This window comes from Entelurus aequoreus, linkage group LG02 (genome assembly GCF_033978785.1).
Source record: "Entelurus aequoreus isolate RoL-2023_Sb linkage group LG02, RoL_Eaeq_v1.1, whole genome shotgun sequence".
Classification (NCBI taxonomy): domain Eukaryota; kingdom Metazoa; phylum Chordata; class Actinopteri; order Syngnathiformes; family Syngnathidae; genus Entelurus; species Entelurus aequoreus.
Genome location: NC_084732.1, coordinates 44,917,180 through 44,938,974, shown reverse-complemented (window position 1 = coordinate 44,938,974; position 21,795 = coordinate 44,917,180). Strand labels below are relative to the sequence as shown.

Sequence of the window (21,795 nt, the reverse complement as noted above, 5' to 3'; positions counted from 1 at the left end):
TCAGAATCGTCCTTTTCTTCTCAACCAATAGGAGGCGAGAATGTAACAGCAGTATCGGTGGGCGTAACCTTTTATGAGAAGGAAGCGTCACCGAACAATAAAAAAGTTTTGAGGTAAGTCCCCGTCCACTTAAGCAAACTATTTCTTTAAATTCACTTTCTAAAGTGAAAAACTACCAGTAACTCGTTCTAGCAAATTGTTAGTTGTACATAGGGAGGTAAAAATGTTCCTGTTTCATCGAATTCGAGCTTTTACGGTAGCTGTCCTGCTGTCAACAACAGTACACACTAAGAATGCTGTACTGTAGTTTTGCCGGCTCCTAAAGATTAGGTAGCACACAATTTATTTTTAAATTACAATTTTGTGACTTTAAAAGTTCCTAGCCAACCTTTGTTTATTGTACCTATAGGCAACATTGCTATGTACATTTCAGTAAGTTCAAACGCATACAAATGGTTTAATCATACCATGGTACTATTCAGAAACTATCTAAAGCAGTGGTTCTCAAACATTAAAATACGGTAGCGTTGTAGTCCTAAGTATTCATTAAAAGCAAGGCAGATGTTTTATTTAACAAGTATATTTCATATTTTGACCACTGCAAGATCATCAAAATTGATACTCCATATACAGTACATTATTACAGACTTTGGCGTACCACTAGATCAGTGGTTCTTAACCTGGGCTCGATCGAACACTAGGTGTTGGGTGAATCGGCCTCAGGGGTTCGGCGGAGGGCAAGACACACCCGACTCATCGTGTAAATAAAACTTCTCCCTATTGGCGTATTATGGATACCCCTAAACAATGTTCCCTCTAATTTCCCATCTGATTTGCAGGTGTGTAATTTGTTGTGGTTCATTTTGTGCACCAGTAAAAAAAATCATATAACTTTGTCTTGAATTTGAAAAAAATAACCTTTTATTTTTCACTAAAGAAGGGTTCGGTGAATGCGCATATGAAACTGCTGGGGTTCGGTACCTCCAACAAGGTTAAGAACCACTGCACTAGATAGAGCCTGTTTGAAAATTACTGCTCTAAACCAGTGGTCCCCAACCACTGGGCCGCGGATCGATTGGTACCGGGCCGCTTTTTTTTTTTTAAATAAATCAACATAAAAAACACAAGATACACTTACAATTAGTGCACCAACCCAAAAAACCTCCCTCCCCCATTTACACTCATTCACACTCCTTCACACAAAAGGGTTGTTTCTTTCTGTTATTAATATTTCTGGTTCCTACATTGTATGTCAATATAGATCAATACAGTCTGCAGGGATACAGTCCGTAAGCACACATGATTGTATTTTTTTATGACAAAAAAACAAACAAACAACTAAACGATCTCGTTGGGTAAAAAAAATATCCCCATGAGCATGTATTTGGCAATATATTCCTATGTTAATGAAATAATCATTGCAAATATTGCTTTGTGAGGTTTTAGAAATTGCTACAAAACTGCTACAATCAGTGTAGCACTACAAAAACAATGGAGTGTTTTCTTCTTTTCCTGTAAATTGACAATTCCTGACAATGTTCTCCCTTATTGAAATGGGCTCTATTTTACATTTGAAAATGTTTCGATTCATGCAATGAATTATGTTTAAAATGTTGTACTCTTGTTCTACATGAAAAAAAGTTTTTTTCAGATGTGAGAATGTTTTTATTTTAGCTGGAGTACGGCAGCAATGGAAATATTTAGTTTTCTCACGCAGACCTATCTTAGAGTCAATACTCTTCTGTTCCTGCCACTTCATGCATCACAGCTGTTTGTGATGAAAGGATAGTTCAACACCGCATTTTACAATATGAGATCCAATATCAAATTATTCTTTGCTGTTTACTGATAACGATTAGCACGTAACCGTTTGAGTGGGGTGTGTCTTCATACATCTTTTGGAGCCAACCCTCGACTCCTGACTAACTGCACACACGTTGGCATGGAGGCTGTGGAATATACATTTTATTAAAATAAACTCCCTGTAGCGCCCCATTGGGATCCAATATAATTTGAAATGAGCAGAATAGGGCCCCTTTAAGAGACTACATTTTTGGAAATAAACACTGGAAATAATGATCCCTTGCAGCCCATGTGGGGCTGTCATGTTGTCAACATCACAATATGGCTGTTTTATTGAAGTGTAACTGTGTATTCTTGAACATTCTCTCATGCAGACACGATCCAAGCTCACTGTCCAGGGAACACTAGAGGTTGTCTTTTTGGCAGCAAAAGCTAAATGATATATTCTAAGCTCCTGGTGATCACTTAATCCTCATACAGCTGCTGAACTAATCTCACAGTGTACTTTCAGAGTACCTGTAGATAGGATAGCATATAATTAAATACTGGCTAAATTGTTGAGATTCCTGTCGACCTAAGAGTACAGCAGTGTGTATTAGTGAACTACGACGAAATGCGTATAATCCAGCTCAAACGATGCTCTTTCTATGCAGCAACTTGTGCATCCCTAGCATGGAGACCACATGGAAAGTAAGTGGGATTCTGTAGTTCATTCAGAGTACAGGAGATCAGTGATGCGTCGTAAGGGAGAGTGAGGCTTCGGATTAAGCATGTTTTTATGTAATGGAGGTTGCAAGAGGAGGCTGGGACAAAGATAAGAAATGTGGAATGAGGCCTCGGTTAGTAGGCACCATCAGTTCAGTGCTTGTGCACATAGGGTAGTGGTGGCTTTTGCACCATTTTGAAGTTAAACCATATGAAATTATACAGATGAAAACCAGTGGGTATGTCGTTGAACAATTAACACAAAAGCTTTAGATTTTTTTTAGGAGGATTCACAAAAATATGGCATTTGCTGTACCATAAAATAATTAAAGTAATCTCATGCGCCTCCAATTTCAGGGGCTAAATGTATTTTACAAAGTGATATACCTAGGGATGTTCCAATCAGAATTTTATGCTGCCGATACGATCATCCATGAGTGAGATCAGCTGATACCAATACCGATACCGATCACATGTATTAATTGTCATTTTTTAGAATGATTTATAGTGAGTGCTATTGACAGTTTAACAATTTCAACCCAATATTTAAACTAATTCATTATTCTTGTCTATTACATACACTTGTTTGAGCAAAGTAAAGTCAATAGCATACAGTAATTTAAATCAAGCATACACTACTCTCTACAACTGTTTTTTTAGTTATTCCTTGTCTGGATTTGGTTTTTGTTAGGGGATGTCATTGTGATTTTGTGAAGCCCTTTGAGGCCCTTGTAATTAAGGGCTATACAGATAAAATTTGATTGATTGATACTAGAGATGTCAGATAATGGCTTTTTTGCCGATATCCGATATTCCGATATTGTCCAACTCATAATTACCGATTGCGATATCAACTGATACCGATATATAGAGTCGTGGAATTAACACATTATTATGCCTAATTTTGTTGTGATGCCCCGCTGGATGCATTAAACAATGTAACAAGGTTTTCCAAAATAAATCAACTCAAGTTATGGAAAAAAATGCCAACATGGCACTGCCATACTTATTATGTGACTTCAATATTTATTATTGAAGTCACAAATTGCTTTTTTTTTTTTAACATGCCTCAAAACAGCAGCTTGGAATTTGGGACATGCTCTCCCTGAGAGAGCATGAGGAGGTTGATGTGGGCGGGGTTGAGGTGGGGAGGGTAGGGGGTAGCGGGGGGTGTAAATTGTAGCATCCCGGAAAAGTTAGTGCTGCAAGGGGTTCTGGGTATTTGTTCTGTTGTGTTTATGTTTATGTTTAGGGCAGCACGGTGGGAGAGGGGTTAGTGCGTCTGCCTCACAATACGAAGGTCCTGAGTAGTCGTGAGTTCAATCCCGGCCTCGGGATCTTTCTGTGTGGAGTTTGCATGTTCTCCCCGTGACTGCGTGGGTTCCCTCCGGGTACTCCGGCTTCCTCCCACCTCCAAAGACATGCACCTGGGGATAGGTTGATTGGCAACACTAAATTGGCCCTAGTGTGTGAATGGGAGTGTGAATGTTGTCTGTCTATCTGTGTTGGCCCTGCGATGAGGTGGCGACTTGTCCAGGGTGTACCCCGCCTTCCGCCCGATTGTAGCTGAAATAGGCTCCAGCGCCCCCCGCGACCCCGAAGGGAATAAGCGGTAGAAAATGGATGGATGGATGGATGTTTATGTTGTGTTACGGTGTGGATGTTCTCCCGAAATGTGTTTGTCATTCTTGTTTGGTGTGGGTTCACGGTGTGGCACATATTTGTAACAGTGTTAAAGTTGTTTATACGGCCACCCTCAGTGTGACCTGTATGGCTGTTGACCAAGTATGCCTTGCATTAACTTGTGTGTGTGAAAAGCCGTAGATATTATGTGATTGGACCGGCACGCAAAGGCAGTGCCTCTAAGGTTTATTGGCGCTCTGTACTTCTACCTACGTCCGTGTACCACTCCGTACAGCAGCATTTTAAAAAGTCATAAATTTTACTTTTTTAAAACCGATACCGATAATTTCCGATATTGCATTTTAAAGCATTTATCGGCCGATAATATCGGAAGTCCGATATAATCGGACATCTCTAATTGATACTCATCAATCCTTTAGTTTTCCCCCTTAAAGTCCTCATGTGTCCAATGAAAATATTACCTGAACTTGTAAACAACAAAAAATTTAGAAATGTAAAAATACCAAACTAATCACTCCAGTATTAATCACATACTGATACTGCACTTGGTATCGACACCGCCGATTTATGGATCGATCAACCCTCTCACTTAAATGTAGTGCACTGACTGTGACAATGCTGACACACTAACAGTTTTTGTTATACTATGCTTTCTCGAGACTCCCATTAAACTGCCTGTTACTTTCCTGTTAATTGCTGCTTACACTCTGCTGTAACGTGGTTTCATCTACACTTCTTAAACATTACTATGGACTTATTTCTTGGTGTTGTTCTAGCTAGCTCAGGTGTTGGCTCAGGTATTAGGATGCCTATTCCCGGCTTGCTTTCGGTGTGTAACATGTTTAGCTTCGTCCTCTAGTGATAACGATACGAAGAAATGCACTTTATTTGCCATAAAGGAGGTGATTATTATTAGCTTAGGCTCCACACTGTATAAACATACTTAATAACTGTTCGCTTGTCACTTGGGGGACTAAAAAAAGGCATCAGCCAGAGGGGATCTGCATTTGTGATCAACATTAAAAGGAATTAATTGGCAATGTCAATCAAGTTATTTTTAATTAAAATCGTCTGATACTGATCGGTGGCCGAACGATCGATCGGCACATCCCTAGCTGTAACTCTTAATATAAGCCTTGTTACTAATTCTGAATCAAAAGTTATATAGCATTATAATAATGCAACATTTTCAAAAAGCGACTGAAGTATATATGTTTTGTTGTGTTTCAATTTGAAATAGTACATTTCCAAGTATTTTAATATGTATTCACATTCCTATTTGTTAAACTTTTCATTGCTGACACTTAAGACAAACCACCATATTTTAAACCAGTTCATGTTCTGCATGTTATTATATTTAAGCTTACAGCAGCACTATCATCTGTTAGTGTTTTATGACTTTGTGATTTTGCAAATTCCATTCAGAGGATGGACGACAAGGTTTTGGATGGAGGACCATGGACAGGATGTGCGGTACTGTTTCTGCAGTCTCTCTGTCCCGATGTAAACCTGCTCACGCTCTACAAAGACCAACAGGGAAAGTTCATCTTCTTTAAAGTCATCAAACTGACGCTCATAGGTAAGCACTAACACTCAGAAATAAATGTATGCACAGGAAACAAATGCATGATTATGTGGATTTTACATGGTCAGATTCTGCTGGTGGTCTGGCTGGTTATGAGATAATAAAGGTTCATGATGCTGATCCCTTCCTTGGAGTGGAGGTGAAGTTTATGGATTTAGCAGCGTGTCAGCACTTCCTGGAGTGCTACAGCTCAGGAGCAATGCGGCAGTCCATCTCCCAGCATGCCTGTCGACTTCTAGCGCTGGCACAAGAGTTCACTGTGGAGACCCAGCTCAAGGCCGGTACACAGATCTTGGATCGATGTTTGGATAAGCTGGAACTTTGCCTACAGCACATCCACCTGTCACAGGTAGGAATGTTTCTGTTTTTTTAATATAGTCCAGTGCTTCTCAAATATTTTCTGTTACGCCCCCCCCTAGGAAGAAGAAAATATTTGAGAAGGACTGATATAGTCTAACAATGTTTGGAAGCCCTAACTGTGTGTATTTAGTATCTTAGAAAGGCAAAATGCTTGTCACATGACTGGTTTGGTGTCATTACGGGCATGCCCACTAAGAGAAACCCACCAGCTGAAGAGGTTGAAAAGATCAGAAAGTCACTCGACTCCTTGGCCAAGGAGGTGACCGCTGTCCGATCGCAGCAGAAGCAGTTCCCAAATTTACAAGGGAAAGTGTAAATTCTGTGGCTCCAGAACGAGGACAAAGATGTGCATATCTCGGATCTGGAGCAATGAGTGGGCACGCTAGAACAATATTCCCGCATTGTCATCACCGGACTGGAGATTAAGCCACGCTCGTACGCGCGCGCTGTGGCCGCGGACAACGGGGAGAATGTCAATTAACAAAACAAAAGATACCTACAAAGTAAGGGAATTTAATTGGATCTGCAAAAGCATTAAGGCTTGTTACCTGCTGCCAAAAACAACAAATGAAAGACCAATTATCATTATGAGGTTTGTGAACAGAAAAAACAAAATTGCACTCTTGAAACAAGGACGCAAACGGAAAGGGACAATTTGTCTACATAAATGACTATGTAACCAGCAAGAATGCTGACTTATCCAAAAAAGAAAGATACATAAGGAAACAAAGACAAATTAAACACACAAACACACTGTAAAATATTCATAAAGTTAAATGGCTCACCAGAGGAAGAAAACATGTTGAATGGTGAAAAGAATAGAGGACTTGGACAGATACAGTTATCACCATGCACTTGGAAAATTGTCATGTCTGTGTTAATCATGTTTTTGTTTTGCTTGGGTTTTGGGCTCTTTTTTTAGTTCCTGGTTGCACTTCCTTGTTTGGTTTGGTTTCCATGGTCACCCATTAGTTTTCACCTGTCTTGTCACGCACCTGTTTCACATGCTCATGTCACGCACCTGTCTCACGTTTTCAAGACACACCATGCCAAGACCAAGTCCAAGACCCCCCATGCCAAGTCCAAGACCCCCCATGCCAAGACCAAGACCCCCCATGCCAAGTCCAAGACCCCCCATGCCAAGACCCATGCCAAGACCCATGCCAAGACCAACCATGCCAAGACCCATGCCAAGACCAACCATGCCAAGACCAAGTCCAAGACCAACCATGCCAAGACCAAGTCCAAGACCAACCATGCCAAGTCCAAGACCAAGTCCAAGACCAACCATACCAAGTCCAAGACCAACCATGCCAAGACCAAGTCCAAGACCAAACATGCCAAGACCAACCATGGCCACGACAAGCTTCGCCGCCTGCTTCATCTGCGGCTTCTACGCCTGCCATGACGACGACGCCGCACCTGTCTTCTCGTCAGCCACGGATATGGCCGCTGCCTGGTCGTCCGCCACGCCAAGTGCGCCCACGTCATCGTCTGCCACGGATGTGGCCCTTCCCGGGTCGCCCACCTCGCCTGTGGCGGCGGCGTTCCACTCGCCGCCGCCACATGACTATGCCTCGGTGGATTCGGGGCCACTTGGCCTGGCGACCCACCGCCATGTCCCCCTCCCGCCCCCCCATGACTCTTGTTCATTTTTTTGTGTTGGGACATCTGGGATCTGTCCGTAAGGAGGGGGGCTCTGTCATGTCTGTGTTAATCATGTTTTTGTTTTGCTTGGGTTTTGGGCTCTTTTTTTAGTTCCTGGTTGCACTTCCTTGTTTGGTTTGGTTTCCATGGTCACCCATTAGTTTTCACCTGTCTTGTCACGCACCTGTTTCACATCCTCATGTCACGCACCTGTCTCACGTTTTCACTAATCATGTCACCAGTATTTAAGGCCATTGTTGCCAGGCAGTCGGCCTGGCGACATCACTCTGTTCACCCTCATGATCCATGCTGCGCTTCCTTTTGCCCCTCTTGTCATGTCAAGTAAGTTTTGTTATTGTTCATAGTTTTTTGCCTTTGTGCTAGTGTTTTGTTTTCATAGTCTAGTTTTGTACTTCCGCCTTTTGTTTATCCCCTTTTGAGCCTTTTTTGAGTTAATATATTAAACATGTCCTCACCTGCACGCCACGTTTGGTCCAATTCCTTTGCACCACGGGAGAACAAACCACGCCACAGACCAAGTCTTTAAAGAAAATAATCGGACAAATTGGAGGAGTTGGAGTCTTATCAAAGGACAAAAGGAACTTGACTGTCAGAGGTACATTCATGCTAGCAGCACCCAATCCAATATGGAATTGAAAACCTTTTGCAACATAGACCATAAAAGTCTGGAATTGGAGAATGTAACAATTACCCATTTCAACAGCAGAAGCTTGAATGCAAATTACAACAATATGGAGCATTTTTGGAACAATTCAACAAACTATTCAGTTAAAGTGATTGCTATCTCAGAGACATGGATCGATGACAAAAAAGGAATAGATTTTGATGTGGCGGAGATTAACTAAATTACATCAACACGACTAGTGTTGCAGTGTACATGATGAAGAACCGGAACTGGTAAAAAAAAAAGAAGTAATTTGCTTTTGATAATATTTTACAATGAGCAACCATTGAAATATTCATGAAAGAAAATGTATTGACTAAGTGTATATATCGAACACCTATGGCAAGTATTATAATGTTTGAGGATTGGATTAAGGCAGTCCTCCTCAAATAGTGGGGTAGACCCTCCTGGGGCGGTGCAGTGCGATGCCAGGGTCACGTCTGACCTTGGGGAAAATGTTTTTTTTTTGCAGTACCAGAATATGATGATGTGCATGAAGGACTGGGCTTCACTGTAACCACGGTGAGAGACGAGGAAATACCTGTGTGTTGTTTCCTTTAATCTTAATAAACTTACAATGTTAGGCAGAGGTTTGGTTTTAACAATTTTATTGACAAATTATAAGATTTATAGTGACAATGGAGAGTGGGGGGGCGTGAAATATTTTATTTTTCCGAGAGAAGCATAACAGAAAATATTTGAGAAGCACTGGATTAAGTTAAACTTCTCTGAAATCAGTCAAAAAGTAATTTTCTTATGTGGTAACTTCATCATTGACCTCTTTAACCCTGAAAAAAACGAAATACTATTAGATACAATGTATAGCATGAGTTTACATCCTAAAATCACATGGCCAAGCAGAATTACCGGTAGACTCGACAGGTCTGCCTGGTTGGCCACGCCTATAAGAACAGCTGATAGGCAACACGTCCCAGTGGTCAGGTGACTCTTTCAAAGAAGACTGCAGATGACAGTCGAAACATGTCAGGTAAAAATTCCATCTAATATACCGAAAATATGGTCTGATTACAAGAACATTTGAAAAAGTATATGAATAAGAAGACATAATGAGCCTTTTTGAGTCCTATAAAGTGTCAGACCATTAATTATAAAATTCTTATATAATATGTGAGAGTGGTGCATTAAATGATGAGTGACGAATGTGATGGGAAGGCAATTAGCTCACCTGCATTTACATAAGAGGGCTAATTACATCATGAACACATCAGCTGAATGCTTCTTTGTCAATATTAAATCATATGCACTCTCTGGACGCTTCATCGAGTACACCTACACTGGTAATAGTTTGTTTAGCCACATATGAGAGCAAACATATTAGAAACTGCTCTCAGTATGATGCATTTGTACACCACTGTAAACTACAATCACAATATTAAGCATGTTAAGTTCAGTGGTGGGCCGTGCGTTCCGTGTTTGGGCATTCTGTGGGGATTTATTCAACCTAATCCACCTCCTAATACCATCACTATCACATCACAATCATAACCATCAAAAATATTTACAATGCTTGAATATTGTCTTTGCACACAATATATGACAAAACTTGGTTCGGTGGTTCCACTTCCATTTCTAGCAACGTTAAGACATGCTAGAATAAACATGCTTAAAATTTTAACAATTATTAAAACATAAATATAATTTGTACAATGTAGACCAGATATGTAGTGATTAAAAGTAAAAAATGCAATATAACAAGGCATGACATTACAGCTAGACATGCAATTTGAGTATTGGGTATAAATATAATTATTATTAAAGCAAGTAACCTAGTTTACCCTTCATCTTACACAACATAATGAAAGATATGGGTTACATTTCCACTAGTAACTAAAAACATTGCGTAACTAAGTTTCATCCACCCATCCATTTTCTACCGCTTGTCCCTCTCGGGGTTACGGGGTGTTCTAAAGCCTATCCCAGCTGCATTCAGGCGGAAGGCGGGGTACACCCTGGACAAGTCGCCAGCTCATCTGCGTAAGTAAGGTGACTTACGTAATGCTTAAGTAAAATTGTAAATTTGGCGCTTGGCCATATGTAACAAAGTACTGTAAAGAGTTAGTCAGTGATAAAGGGTTACACAACTCCAAACTTCTGGAGCAATTCAAAATTATTATTTATCCAATCATGGTACAACAATCTAAACATTAAAAAAAAAAGATACATCATATCCATCTGAGATGCCGATTATTTAAAATCCAAATGCTGTGACGGACAAGTTCTGACATTATGGTGGGAAATCGAGCTAATTGTTATAAGAAACAGCCCCGTTCCTATTATATTTTAGTGACTATGCCTGCACTCCTGATTATGAAGCCCCGTGCAGATTACATTGACATGGCTACACATAGAAACTGAAATCTGATTGGACAAACAAGTCAAACATACAGGAAGCAGTGAAGCCATGAGAGATGCTACGAAATCAAGATAATACTGTTAGGAATATTTTAATACAGTTGTATGGGAGGATTACGAGACTTTAGGCATTTTTTCCCCTTTGTATCACAATAAATTGTCAAGGGATACTTAATGTTGTGGCTTGTAAGTGTTTTTGTTTTTTATTGTCTCACAATGCCCCACCCAAAGAAATGTTCTTGCACATGAATTAAAAATGTTTTAAGCCACATGCAGGATAGTTTGTGGAGATTGAGGTTTTGTTTTTTGTCATTCTTTTCCTGCAGCCAGAGCGCCTGCGTGACGAAGAGATCGATCAGCTTGAGCAACAGCTAGAGCGAGAGGTTCACTGGCCTGCTTCCCAGCAGAACTCTCTCATTCAGGAAGTACCTAGAAACTGCTTCAAGTTTCAGAATAAAGTTTTTGGTAAGTCAGGGCCCATTCTCTGTGAGCTAAAAGAAGTAACAAAGCAATGCAGGTCTAAACCAACACGTGCACAGCGTTTGAGAGTTGTACTTGTGACACAACAAACAGAGAGCATGTCGTAATAATGTAAGTGAACATCTGCTGTATTTGTTGTGCCTGTCATGTGCTGACAGCATATAAACTCTGTGCAGTTTGACAGATGATTCTTTAATCCAACCATTTACGAATTGATGGTTGCCGGGGAGATTAGTGCTTGCCAGCAGATAATACATGTGGATTGCATTAATTTGAAAAAGCCAGCCTTCTTTTGAATTGTCATATTCACTGTGGATCTAACCAGTGTTTGAATTTTTTCCGTATATTATAACATTTGGTCAGTCAATTGCCAGCTTCAATGTGTATTGCTCATGCTACGTTCAAGTTCATAAATACAGAACTGTGCAAAAGTCTTAGCCGCCACTAGCTTTTATAATTGTAATTTTTAATGACCTTTTTCAAGGCATTTGTTCTGATGTACTAAAACATTACATTTGAGTCTCCTGCCATTTAAGGTTAAGTCATAGGTCTCAAACTCATTATAACTGTGGGCTGCTGGAGGTCCAGGTGATGCTGGTCCGCACGAAGTGTTCACTTCACAATCAAGTTTTATTCTCGTAACTAAATTTGATCATCACCGGCAGCTACAATGACCCTGAGCTATGGTAGGCCTTAACTTATTATGAATGTAACATTAAATGTAAAATGTTTTTTACTTTGACACTGTTGAGTTCCCCGGGACACGGTCAGAGATACGACTGCAGCGATTACTGGATTAAATCGATTGATTTGATTAGAAAAAAACTTTGATTTATATTCTGTTGCTTCGATTAATTGTTTCATTAGTACTAGTAGCTAATGAAAATGTATCAAATTCAGACCACACGCAGAAATATATAAACATTTGCTCTGTCGGAATCCCAGTGAGAGCGGACATTGTACAGTATGTAATTGTTTAATTTTGTAGTTTGTATTTCTTGTTTAGCACTTAGCTATACTGCTACATGATGCTTAGTTTTTTCACTAGAATGGAATCTGCTTAGCACCCGGCTTCTAAAACTTGTAGCTCATCCTCCGTATATTCATGCTAAACAATGTAAGGTTCTGGATCAAAATTTGTCCCAAAAAAGTCGTCGTTAGCTCTCATTAAGTCTGCCATGGTTAGTGGTGGTAGTTGTTGAAAAACGTAGTGAACGATGCGTCCAAAAAATTTAAATTACTTTTAAATGCTTTTAATGACCAAAACACTGTAAATATTACATTAATATTATTATGAATGTGCCTGTTACTACATTACATACATACTTAAAGCATGTACTGTATATACAATTTTGTTGGATGTTTTTAGAGGGGTTTATAGGCAAAATAGATTGAATCCCCATTAGCTCTATTTTTAGCCACTTTTGATGGCGTTTTTTCACTACTTACAATGCATAAAAAAAGAAAAACATACATGTTCCTATTTTATATAGGGATTGTGAATGACAGGCAAAATTCCCAAAAAGGAGCAGTTCCTCTTTAAGTGAAGCAAAAACTTCCTAGATTAGCCTCAACAAAGGGGCTAATAATTTGTTATTCATTTTCTTTTTTAATAACCTCGTTATTCCCAGCAATGTTTATTTCAGATCCGTTTTATAGTGTATAAATGCAAAATCATGAAAACATTGTTATGGTCCATACAGCTTTGCTCAAATGGCAAGCCTAATGGTTGATTGATTGAGACTTTTATTAGTAGATTGCACAGTACAGTACATATTCCGTACAATTGACCACTAAATGGTAATGTCCGAATAAGTTTTTCAACTTGTTTAAGTCGGGGTCCACGTTATATCAATTCATGGTAAACCTAGATTTTTGCACAGTACTGTAATCTAATGAATACATATGCTGAGCAACACCCATACAAACACTGTAAGTGCACAGCATGTCTGAAGAGCATTTCAAATCTTTTTTTAAAGTGTTTTAAAGGCCTACTGAAATGAAATTTTCTTATTTAAACGGGGATAGCCAATCCATTCTATGTGTCATACTTGATCATTTCACGATATTGCCATATTTTTGCTGAAAGGATTTAGTAGAGAACATCGACAATAAAGTTTTGGTCGCTGATAAAAAAGCCTTGCCTGTACCGGAAGTAGCGTGACGTCACAGGTTGAAGGGCTCCTCACATTTGCACATTGTTTACACCAGCAGCGAGAGCGATTCAGACCGAGAAAGCGACGATTACCCCATTAATTTGAGCCAGAATGAAAGATTTGTGGATGAGGAACGTGAGAGTGAAGGTTTAGAGTGCAGTGCAGGACGTATCTTTTTTCGCTCTGACCGTAACTTAGGTACAAGGGCTCATTGGATTCCACACTTTCTCCTTTTTCTATTGTGGATCACAGATTTGTATTTTAAACCACCTCGGATACTATATCCTCTTGAAAATGAGAGTCGAGAGCGCGAAATGGACATTCCCAGTGACTTTTATCTCCACCACAATACATCGGCGAAGCACTTTAGCTACGGAGCTAACGTGATAGCATCGTGCTTAAATGCAGATAGAAACAAAATAAATAAGCCCCTGACTGGAAGGATAGACCGAAGATCAACAATACTACTATTACTATTAAACCCTGGACCTGTAACCACACAATTAATGCTGTACCGCCTGGCGAAGCCTAGCAATGCTGTTGCTAACGACGCCATTGAAGCTAACTTAGCTACGGGACCTCGACAGAGCTATGCTAAAAACATTAGCTCTCCACCTACGCCAGCTCTCATCTGCTCATCACGACCCGTGCTCACCTGCGTTCCAGCGATCGACGGCGCGACGAAGGACTTCACCACGATGATCGGTGCGGTCGGCGGCCCGGAGACGGAGGAAGTCAAGGTGAGGACAGCGGCGCTGCGGCGGACGCCGTTGTAGCTTTGGACGACACCCCGGCCGCCATCAGAGTCGGCAAGAAACATATATTTCCCCAAAGTTACGTACATGACATGCACATAGCGCCGCGCACGTACGGGCAACCGATCAAATGTTTGGAAGCCAAAGCTGTACTCACGGTAGCGCGTCTGCTATCCAACTCAAAGTCCTCCTGGTTGTGTTGCTGCAGCCAGCCGCTAATACACCGATCCCACCTACAGCTTTCTTCTTTGCAGTCTCCATTGTTAATTGAACAAATTGCAAAAGATTCACCAACACAGATGTCCAGAATACTGTGGAATTATGTGGTGAAAACAGACGACTTAATCCGGCCACCGTGATATTCCAAAATGTCTGCTTCAACCCGTGACGTCACGCGCAAACGTCATCATACCGAAACGTCTTCAGCGGGAAGTTTCCCGGGAAATTTAAAATTGCACTTCATAAGTTAACCCGGCCGTATTGGCATGTGTTGCAATGTTAAGATTTCATCATTGATATATAAACTATCAGACTCCGTGGTCGGTAGTAGTGGGTTTCAGTAGGCCTTTAATTTGTTTATGTAATCAGTAAAGTACAGTCTTACATTAATGTGTTTTTTTTCCCCATCAGAGGATCGAATGCTGATGACAGAAGATGTTCAGAGCTTCGCTAATGGAGTTGGCCGTCATTGGAAGCATGTGGGGAGGACCCTGGGGAGAGAGTGTCGGGCTTTACAGGATACTGCCATTGACAACCTGGCCTACGAGTATGCCAGAGAGGGCCTGTACGAACAGGCCTATCAGCTGCTCAGGTGCTTCATGCAGGCAGAGGGCAGGGCGGCCAAGCTGAGCCGGCTGGTCAAAGCACTGGAGGATTGCAAACTCACCGGCCTGGCTGAAACTATTCTGGGCGTACAACTACGAGACTAACGCTGGGCACTTTTGTACGATCACAGATGTGGAGTCATGGGGAAAGGGGGTGTGTTTCACCTCTAGTCACTTCCTGCTTTTACCTACAGAAAGTCTGCTCTTCATTGGTGACTCTGTGTGTGTGTGTGTGTGTGTGTGTGTGTGTGTGTGTGTGTGTGTGTGTGTGTGTGTGTGTGTGTGTGTGTGTGTGTGTGTGTGTGTGTGTGTGTGTGTGTGTGTGTGTGTGTGTGTGTGTGTGTGTGTGTGTGTGTGTGTGTGTGTGTGTGTGTGTGTGTGTGTGTGTGTGTGTGTGTGTGTGTGTGTGTGTGTGTGTGTGTGTGTGTGTGTGTGTGTGTGTGTGTTAGCTATTATTGCTTTTATTTAGATGAACTCTGCTGCATGTGTCTGTGGAGTCTTTGTCCTGCTACAACTTCACCTTTGCTTTACAGATGGAATCTCATTTCTAATGACTGCACAAATGAAGGTTCATCATTTTACCCTTACAAAATGGGTGCACACAAATTAAATGGTTTGAAAAAAAAATTCTCATGTTTGTGTTTGATGCATTAGTGTAATTAAATCTGATCATTCTGTCCAAATTCCCCAAGGAATAAATTAGTGTTAATCCTCCTCCGTCCAGTCTCATACACACACACACACACACACACACACACACACACACGCTCTAGTCATATGATTAAACTGGGCTGCTGGTGTAGCTGCTGAATGTGTGTTTGTGTCATGTTGTTTCAGGGCACTGAGGCAGACGTAGCTGCTGAGGTGTGCTATCAACAAGGTTTTATCGCCGCCCGAATTCACTGATGGATGAAGTCGCTGCAGCTCGTCCGGTTTCATTCAGGTTCATCGTAAAAGCCCAACCTCTGGCCCCTACTTTTTTATGCCACTTGACTTTCCATCCAGATGTGACATGTGGATTAGAAGCTTATAACACACACATACTAGGGGTGTGGGGAAAAAATCGATTCGAATTCGAATCGTGATTCTCACGTTCTGCGATTCAGAATCGATTCAAAAAAAATTTAAATCGATTTTTATTTTATTTTATTTTTTAAATTAATCAATGCAACAAAACAATACACAGCAATACCATAACAATGCAATCCAATTCCAAAACCAAACCCGACCCAGCAACACTCAGAACTGCAATAAACGGAGCAATTGAGAGGAGACACAAACACGACACAGAACAAACCAAAAGTAGTGAAACAAAAATGAATATTATCAACAACAGTATCAATATTAGTTACAATTTCAACATAGCAGTGATTAAAAATCCCTCATTGACATTATCATTAGACATTTATAAAAGAAAAAAGAACAATAGTGTCACAGTGGCTTACACTTGCATCGCATCTCATAAGCTTGACAACACATTGTGTCCAATATTTTCACAAAGATAAAATAAGTCATATTTTCGGTTCATTTAATAGTTAAAACAAATTTAGATTATTGCAATCAGTTGATAAAACATTGTCCTTTACAATTATAAAAGCTTTTTAACAAAATGTACTACTCTGCTTGCATGTCAGCAGACTGATTTTCTGCTGAAATCCTATGTATTGAATGAATAGAGAATCGTTTTGAATCGGGAAAATATCGTTTTTGAATCAAGAACCGCGTTGAATCGAAAAAAAAAAATCGATTTTGAATCGAATCGTGACCCCAAGAATCGATATTGAATCGAATCGTGTGACACCCAAATATTCGCAGCCCTAACACATACATGCTTATTTCTCCTCAGAAATAGCTGTACAAGTTACATATTCCTATCTGTAACCACAGCTGCTGCTAAGACCATTATTTCCGGATATTTATGAATGTTTACATTCATACTTAAGCAGTTACACACTTTTAGTGACACAAATCCAGGCAAGGGTTTTTAGGTTTTATCTTTCAGCACACAACAGATTATTAAAGTATGTTGTAATGATCATCTGGCAGTGATGTGACAGAATTACTTCCTGAATGGTTTACTATATGTTTATGAAGTCAACGTAGGTCACTTCTCTAAATAAAACCCTCTTATTTAACTGTAAGAGAAGTAATGAACAATATGTTTAATATTGTGTTTATAGTTTACAGTGATGTACAACAACACTGCGTCAGGCTCAGAGCTGTAAGTCTTGTACTCTATCACCTTTTCCTTTATTTCCCACAACACAGTAACTTTGTTTCACTAGATGTTTTTTTTTATGGACAAAATTTCTAGGCGCAGTCAGGGCGTTGAGGGTATCTGGTTTGGTGGCTGCAGGATTAGGCCTCTGCTATTTGCAGATGATGTGGTCCTGATGGCTTCGTCTGGCCAAGATCTTCAGCTCTCACTGGTTCGCAGCCGAGTGTGAAACGACTGGGATGGGAATCAGCACCTCCAAGTCCGAGTCCATGGTTCTTTCCCGGAAAAGGGTGGAGTGCCATCTCCGGGTTGGGGAGGAGATCTTGCCCCAAGTGGAGGAGTTCAAGTACCTCGGAGTCTTGTTCACGAGTGAGGGAAGAGTGGATTGTGAGATCGACAGGCGGATCGGTGCGGCGTCTTCAGTAATGCGGACGCTTTATCGATCCGTTGTGGTGAAGAAGGAGCTGAGCCGGAAGGCAAAGCTCTCGATTTACCGGTCGATCTACGTTCCCGTGATCTTGTCCTTTCGGTCATGACCCAAAGCTCATGACCGAAAGGACAAGATCACGGGTACAAGCGGCCGAAATGAGTTTCCTCCGCCGAGTGGCGGGGCTCTCCCTTAGAGATAGGGTAAGAAGCTCTGCCATCCGGGGGGAGCTCAAAGTAAAGCCGCTGCTCCTCCACATCGAGAGGAGCCAGATGAGGTGGTTCGGGCATCTGGTCAAGATGCCACCCGAACGCCTCCCTAGGGAGGTGTTTAGGGCACGTCCGGCCGGTAGGAGGCCACGGGGAAGACCCAGGACACGTTGGGAAGACTATCTCTCCCGGCTGGCCTGGGAACGCCTCGGGATCCTACGGGAAGAGCTGGACGAAGTGGCTGGGGAGAGGAAGGTCTGGGCTTCCCTGCTAATGCTGCTGCCCCCGTGACCCGACTTTGGATAAGCGGAAGAAGATGGATGGATGGATGGACAGTAACTTTTATTCTGAGTAAAGCCAGTCAGGATCTGCATGCTGTGACCACTATTTGCTTCTCACAGTGCAACACATCTCCTTTGCATATATGATCAGGTCATTGATTGTGGCCTGCGGAATGTTAGTCCACTCCTCTTCAATGACTGTGCAAAGTTGCCGGATCCACAGGCCCAGCAGGAACCGGAACACTTATATGCTGATCCAGAGCATTAATGGGTGACATACATGTACAGTGAGTATGCTTACCATAAATACTATTTTTAGCTTACAGGAATGGTGTCTAGATCCTTGCAGCATGGTGCCGTGCATTAGATATGTGTCTTCAATCACATTTCGCGTTCTATGTGATGTCAGTGTAATCTGCCCAGGGCCTTCAGAATCAGGGGTGCAGGCCCAAGTCCCTTAAACTATTCTATAGCAATGGAGCTGTTTCTTCAACCAATTAGATTTCAAATTTGCTTCACTGGGCCAGTTCGCCTGCCACACATGTAATGTTAGCATTTCTCCATCCTATGATTGGTTGATCAGAGGCAAACTGGTACAACAAATAGTGTGGAGGGACTTGGAAAGCAGGGCGGATTTGAAACAATCTGCATCTTTGGTGGGTATCCATCCATCCATCCATTTTCTACCGGTATGCAATATTTAATTCAAATGTACTTTCATTTCATTTAGAAAATAATGTTGGATACATATTGTCACATTTGGCCAAGCTACAGTTTTATAGGTGATCACCAGTTAAGTCGCCACTCAAGGCCCAGGTGTCAGATGCCCATAGTTTTAATAAAAAATGTATATGCAACACCTGCGAGGTGGGCAGTTTATCTCGGCAAAGGACAAGTGCTCACTAAAACAGATTTAGATGGATTTGTGATTTAAAACATTGAGGAGAAATAGGCCTTTTGTGTGTAAAGAAAAAGTTTCAGATGTTTGAAATCAGCACATGATAGATGGGTGCAAAAACAAAAGTGTTGCGTTTATATTTCTAAGTACATACAAAGCGTTGTGTTAGTATTAGTGAGTATCAACTTTTTACTTATTTCTTCTGCATTTTTACAGTTTTTTTTGTCTTAATTTTATTTCTACTAAATAACATTTAGTAAGTTTGTAAGTTGAGGTTCTTCTGGGGATCAGCATAAGATGCAAAATGGCAAATATAAATGAAAAACAAGTAAGGTATTTCAAAGGTACAGTGACATTAGTGTTTAGATGGGCATAATAGGTACAAAAGTGTATATCCTCTTTTGAGTTTTTTGAGTTCTTTGATTTAAAGCGTTAACTTTGACATCCCGAGTAAATACAGTAACATTTTATAAACCAATTATCATTTCCTTGCCACAGAAATTGCAGATTTTTGGGGGCTATTATATAATTTTTTGAAAGCATATTCTACTTTTTTTTTGGTCCTAGGAATTAAGCATTTTCAAATGTAAAAATGGCTAAATAAACTGAAAAGAATGGGACAAGCGGTAGAAAATGGATGGATGGATTATTGGCCACTAAGGGAGACCATACCAATCAGAGCACTTTGTTCAGTATCGTGGCCACTGATTGGCCCAGCCTCAGGTAGCATTACATTATTGGATTAAAAGAGTGTAATGGGGACTCAATGGTGTTATTTCATGTTTAGAGGGCTGTCGTAATGTTAAAATAAGTATTAAGAAGGTTTTAAACAGTCTTTTCTGCTCTAACTACAAAACCCAAAACCAGTGAAGTTGGCACCTTGTGTAATTCATAAATAAAACATAATACAATGATTTGCAAATCCTTTTCAACTTATATTCAATAGAATATACTGCAAAGACAAGATACTTAATGTTTGAACAGAGAAACTTTTTTTTGTGTGCAAATAATCATTAATAATTAATCATTTAATGGCAGCAACACATTGCAAAAATGTTGGAACAGCGGCATGTTCACCACTGTGTTACATGGCCTTTCCTTTTAACAACATTCAGTTAACGTTTGGGAACTGAGGAGACACATTTTTGAAGCTTTTCAGATGGAATTCTTTCCCATTCTTGCATGATGTACAGCTTAAGTTGTTCAACAGTTCGGGGGTCTCCGTTGTGGTATTTTAGGCTTCATAATGCGCCACACATTTTCAATGGGAGACAGGTCTGGACTACAGGCAGGCCAGTCTAGTACCCGCACTCTTTTACTATGAAGCCACGTTGATGTAACACGTGGCTTGGCATTGTCTTGCTGAAATAAGCATGAGAACATTGCTTGGACGGCAACATATGTTGCTCCAAAACCTGTATGTACCTTTCAGCATTAATGGTGCCTTCACAGATGTGTAAGTTACCCATGTCTTGGGCACTAATACACCCCCATACCATCACAGATGCTGGCTTTTCAACTTTGCGCCTAGAACAATCCGGATGGTTCTTTTCCTCTTTGGTCCGGAGGACACGACGTCCACAGTTTCCAAAACAATTTGAAATGTGGAATCGTCAGACCACAGAACACTTTTCCACTTTGCATCAGTCCATCTTAGATGAGCTGGCGGCGTTTCCGGGTGTTGTTGATAAATGGCTTTCGCTTTGCATAGTAGAGTTTTAACTTGCACTTACAGATGTAGCGACCAACTATGGTTACTGACAGTGATTTTCAGAAGTGTTCCTAAATCCATGTGGTGATATCCTTTACACACTGAAGTCGGCTTTTGATGCAGTACCGCCCGAGGGATCCAAGGTCACGGGCATTTAATGTTACGTGCAGTGATTTCTCCAGATTCTCTGAACCTTTTGATGATATTACGGACCTTAAATGGTGAAATCCCTAAATTCCTTGCAATAGCTCGTTGAAAAATGTTGTCCTTAAACTGTTGGACAGTTTGCTCACACATTTGTTCACAAAGGGGTGACCCTCACCCCATCCTTGTTTGTGAATAAGTGAGCATTTCATGGAAGCTGCTTTTATACCCAATCATGGCACCCACCTGTTCCCAATTAGCCTGTTCACCTGTGGGATGTTCCACATAAGTGTTTGATGAGCATTCCTCAACCTTCTCAGTCTTTTTTGCCACTTGTGCCAGCTTTTTTGAAACATGTTGCAGGCATAAAATTCTATCCATCCCATCCATTTTCTACCGTATGTCCCATTCGGGGACGCGGGGGTGCTGGAGCCTATCTCAGCTGCATGGCATCAAATTCCAAATGAGCTAATATTTGCAAAAAATAACGTTTTCCAGTTTGAACGTTAAGTATCTTGTCTTTGCAGTCCATTTAATTGAATATAGGTTGAAAAGGATTTGCAAATCATTGTATTCTGTTTTTATTCACGATTTACACAACGTGCCAACTTCACTGGTTTTGGGGTTTGTATGAAAATAGGTCATTTAAAATTATTATTTGATCCCCGGGCTCGGGATCTTTCTGTGTGGAGTTTGCATGTTCTCCCCGTGACTGCGTGGGTTCCCTCCGGGTACTCCGGCTTCCTCCCACCTCCAAAGACATGCACCTGGGGATAGGTTGATTGACAACACTAAATGGTCCCTAGTGTGTGAATGTGAGTGTGAATGTTGTCTGTCTATCTGTGTTGGCCCTGTGATGAGGTGGCGACTTGTCCAGAGTGTACTCCGCC

At 41.0% G+C, this 21,795-nt stretch overlaps 1 protein-coding gene across 2 annotated transcripts; it reads left to right on the top strand.

Annotated features, from left to right (window-relative positions):
• Positions 1–8: 8 nt before the first annotated feature.
• Positions 9–15,624, top strand: tradd (tnfrsf1a-associated via death domain). Of its 2 annotated transcripts, XM_062027438.1 has the most exons (5): positions 9–113; positions 5,578–5,731; positions 5,806–6,086; positions 11,129–11,267; positions 14,824–15,624. In XM_062027438.1, exons 2-5 carry the CDS (start codon positions 5,581–5,583, stop codon positions 15,120–15,122), a joined length of 870 nt encoding a protein of 289 aa, XP_061883422.1. In that variant the 5' UTR covers positions 9–113; positions 5,578–5,580; the 3' UTR covers positions 15,123–15,624. The 2 variants fall into 2 exon arrangements, with proteins under 2 accessions (XP_061883422.1, XP_061883423.1); XM_062027439.1 differs by lacking the exons at positions 11,129–11,267; positions 14,824–15,624 and adding an exon at positions 7,137–8,452.
• The last annotated feature ends 6,171 nt before the right edge of the window (positions 15,625–21,795 follow it).

Excerpts from the sequence above, each read along its gene's own strand:
- tradd (XM_062027438.1), top strand. The coding sequence starts at position 5,581 with ATGGACGACAAGGTTTTGGATGGAGGACCATGGACAGGATGTGCGGTA. Across the intron at positions 5,732-5,805 it reads CATCAAACTGACGCTCATAG|ATTCTGCTGGTGGTCTGGCT; the intron begins GTAAGCACTAAC and ends TTACATGGTCAG. Across the intron at positions 6,087-11,128 it reads AGCACATCCACCTGTCACAG|CCAGAGCGCCTGCGTGACGA; the intron begins GTAGGAATGTTT and ends CTTTTCCTGCAG.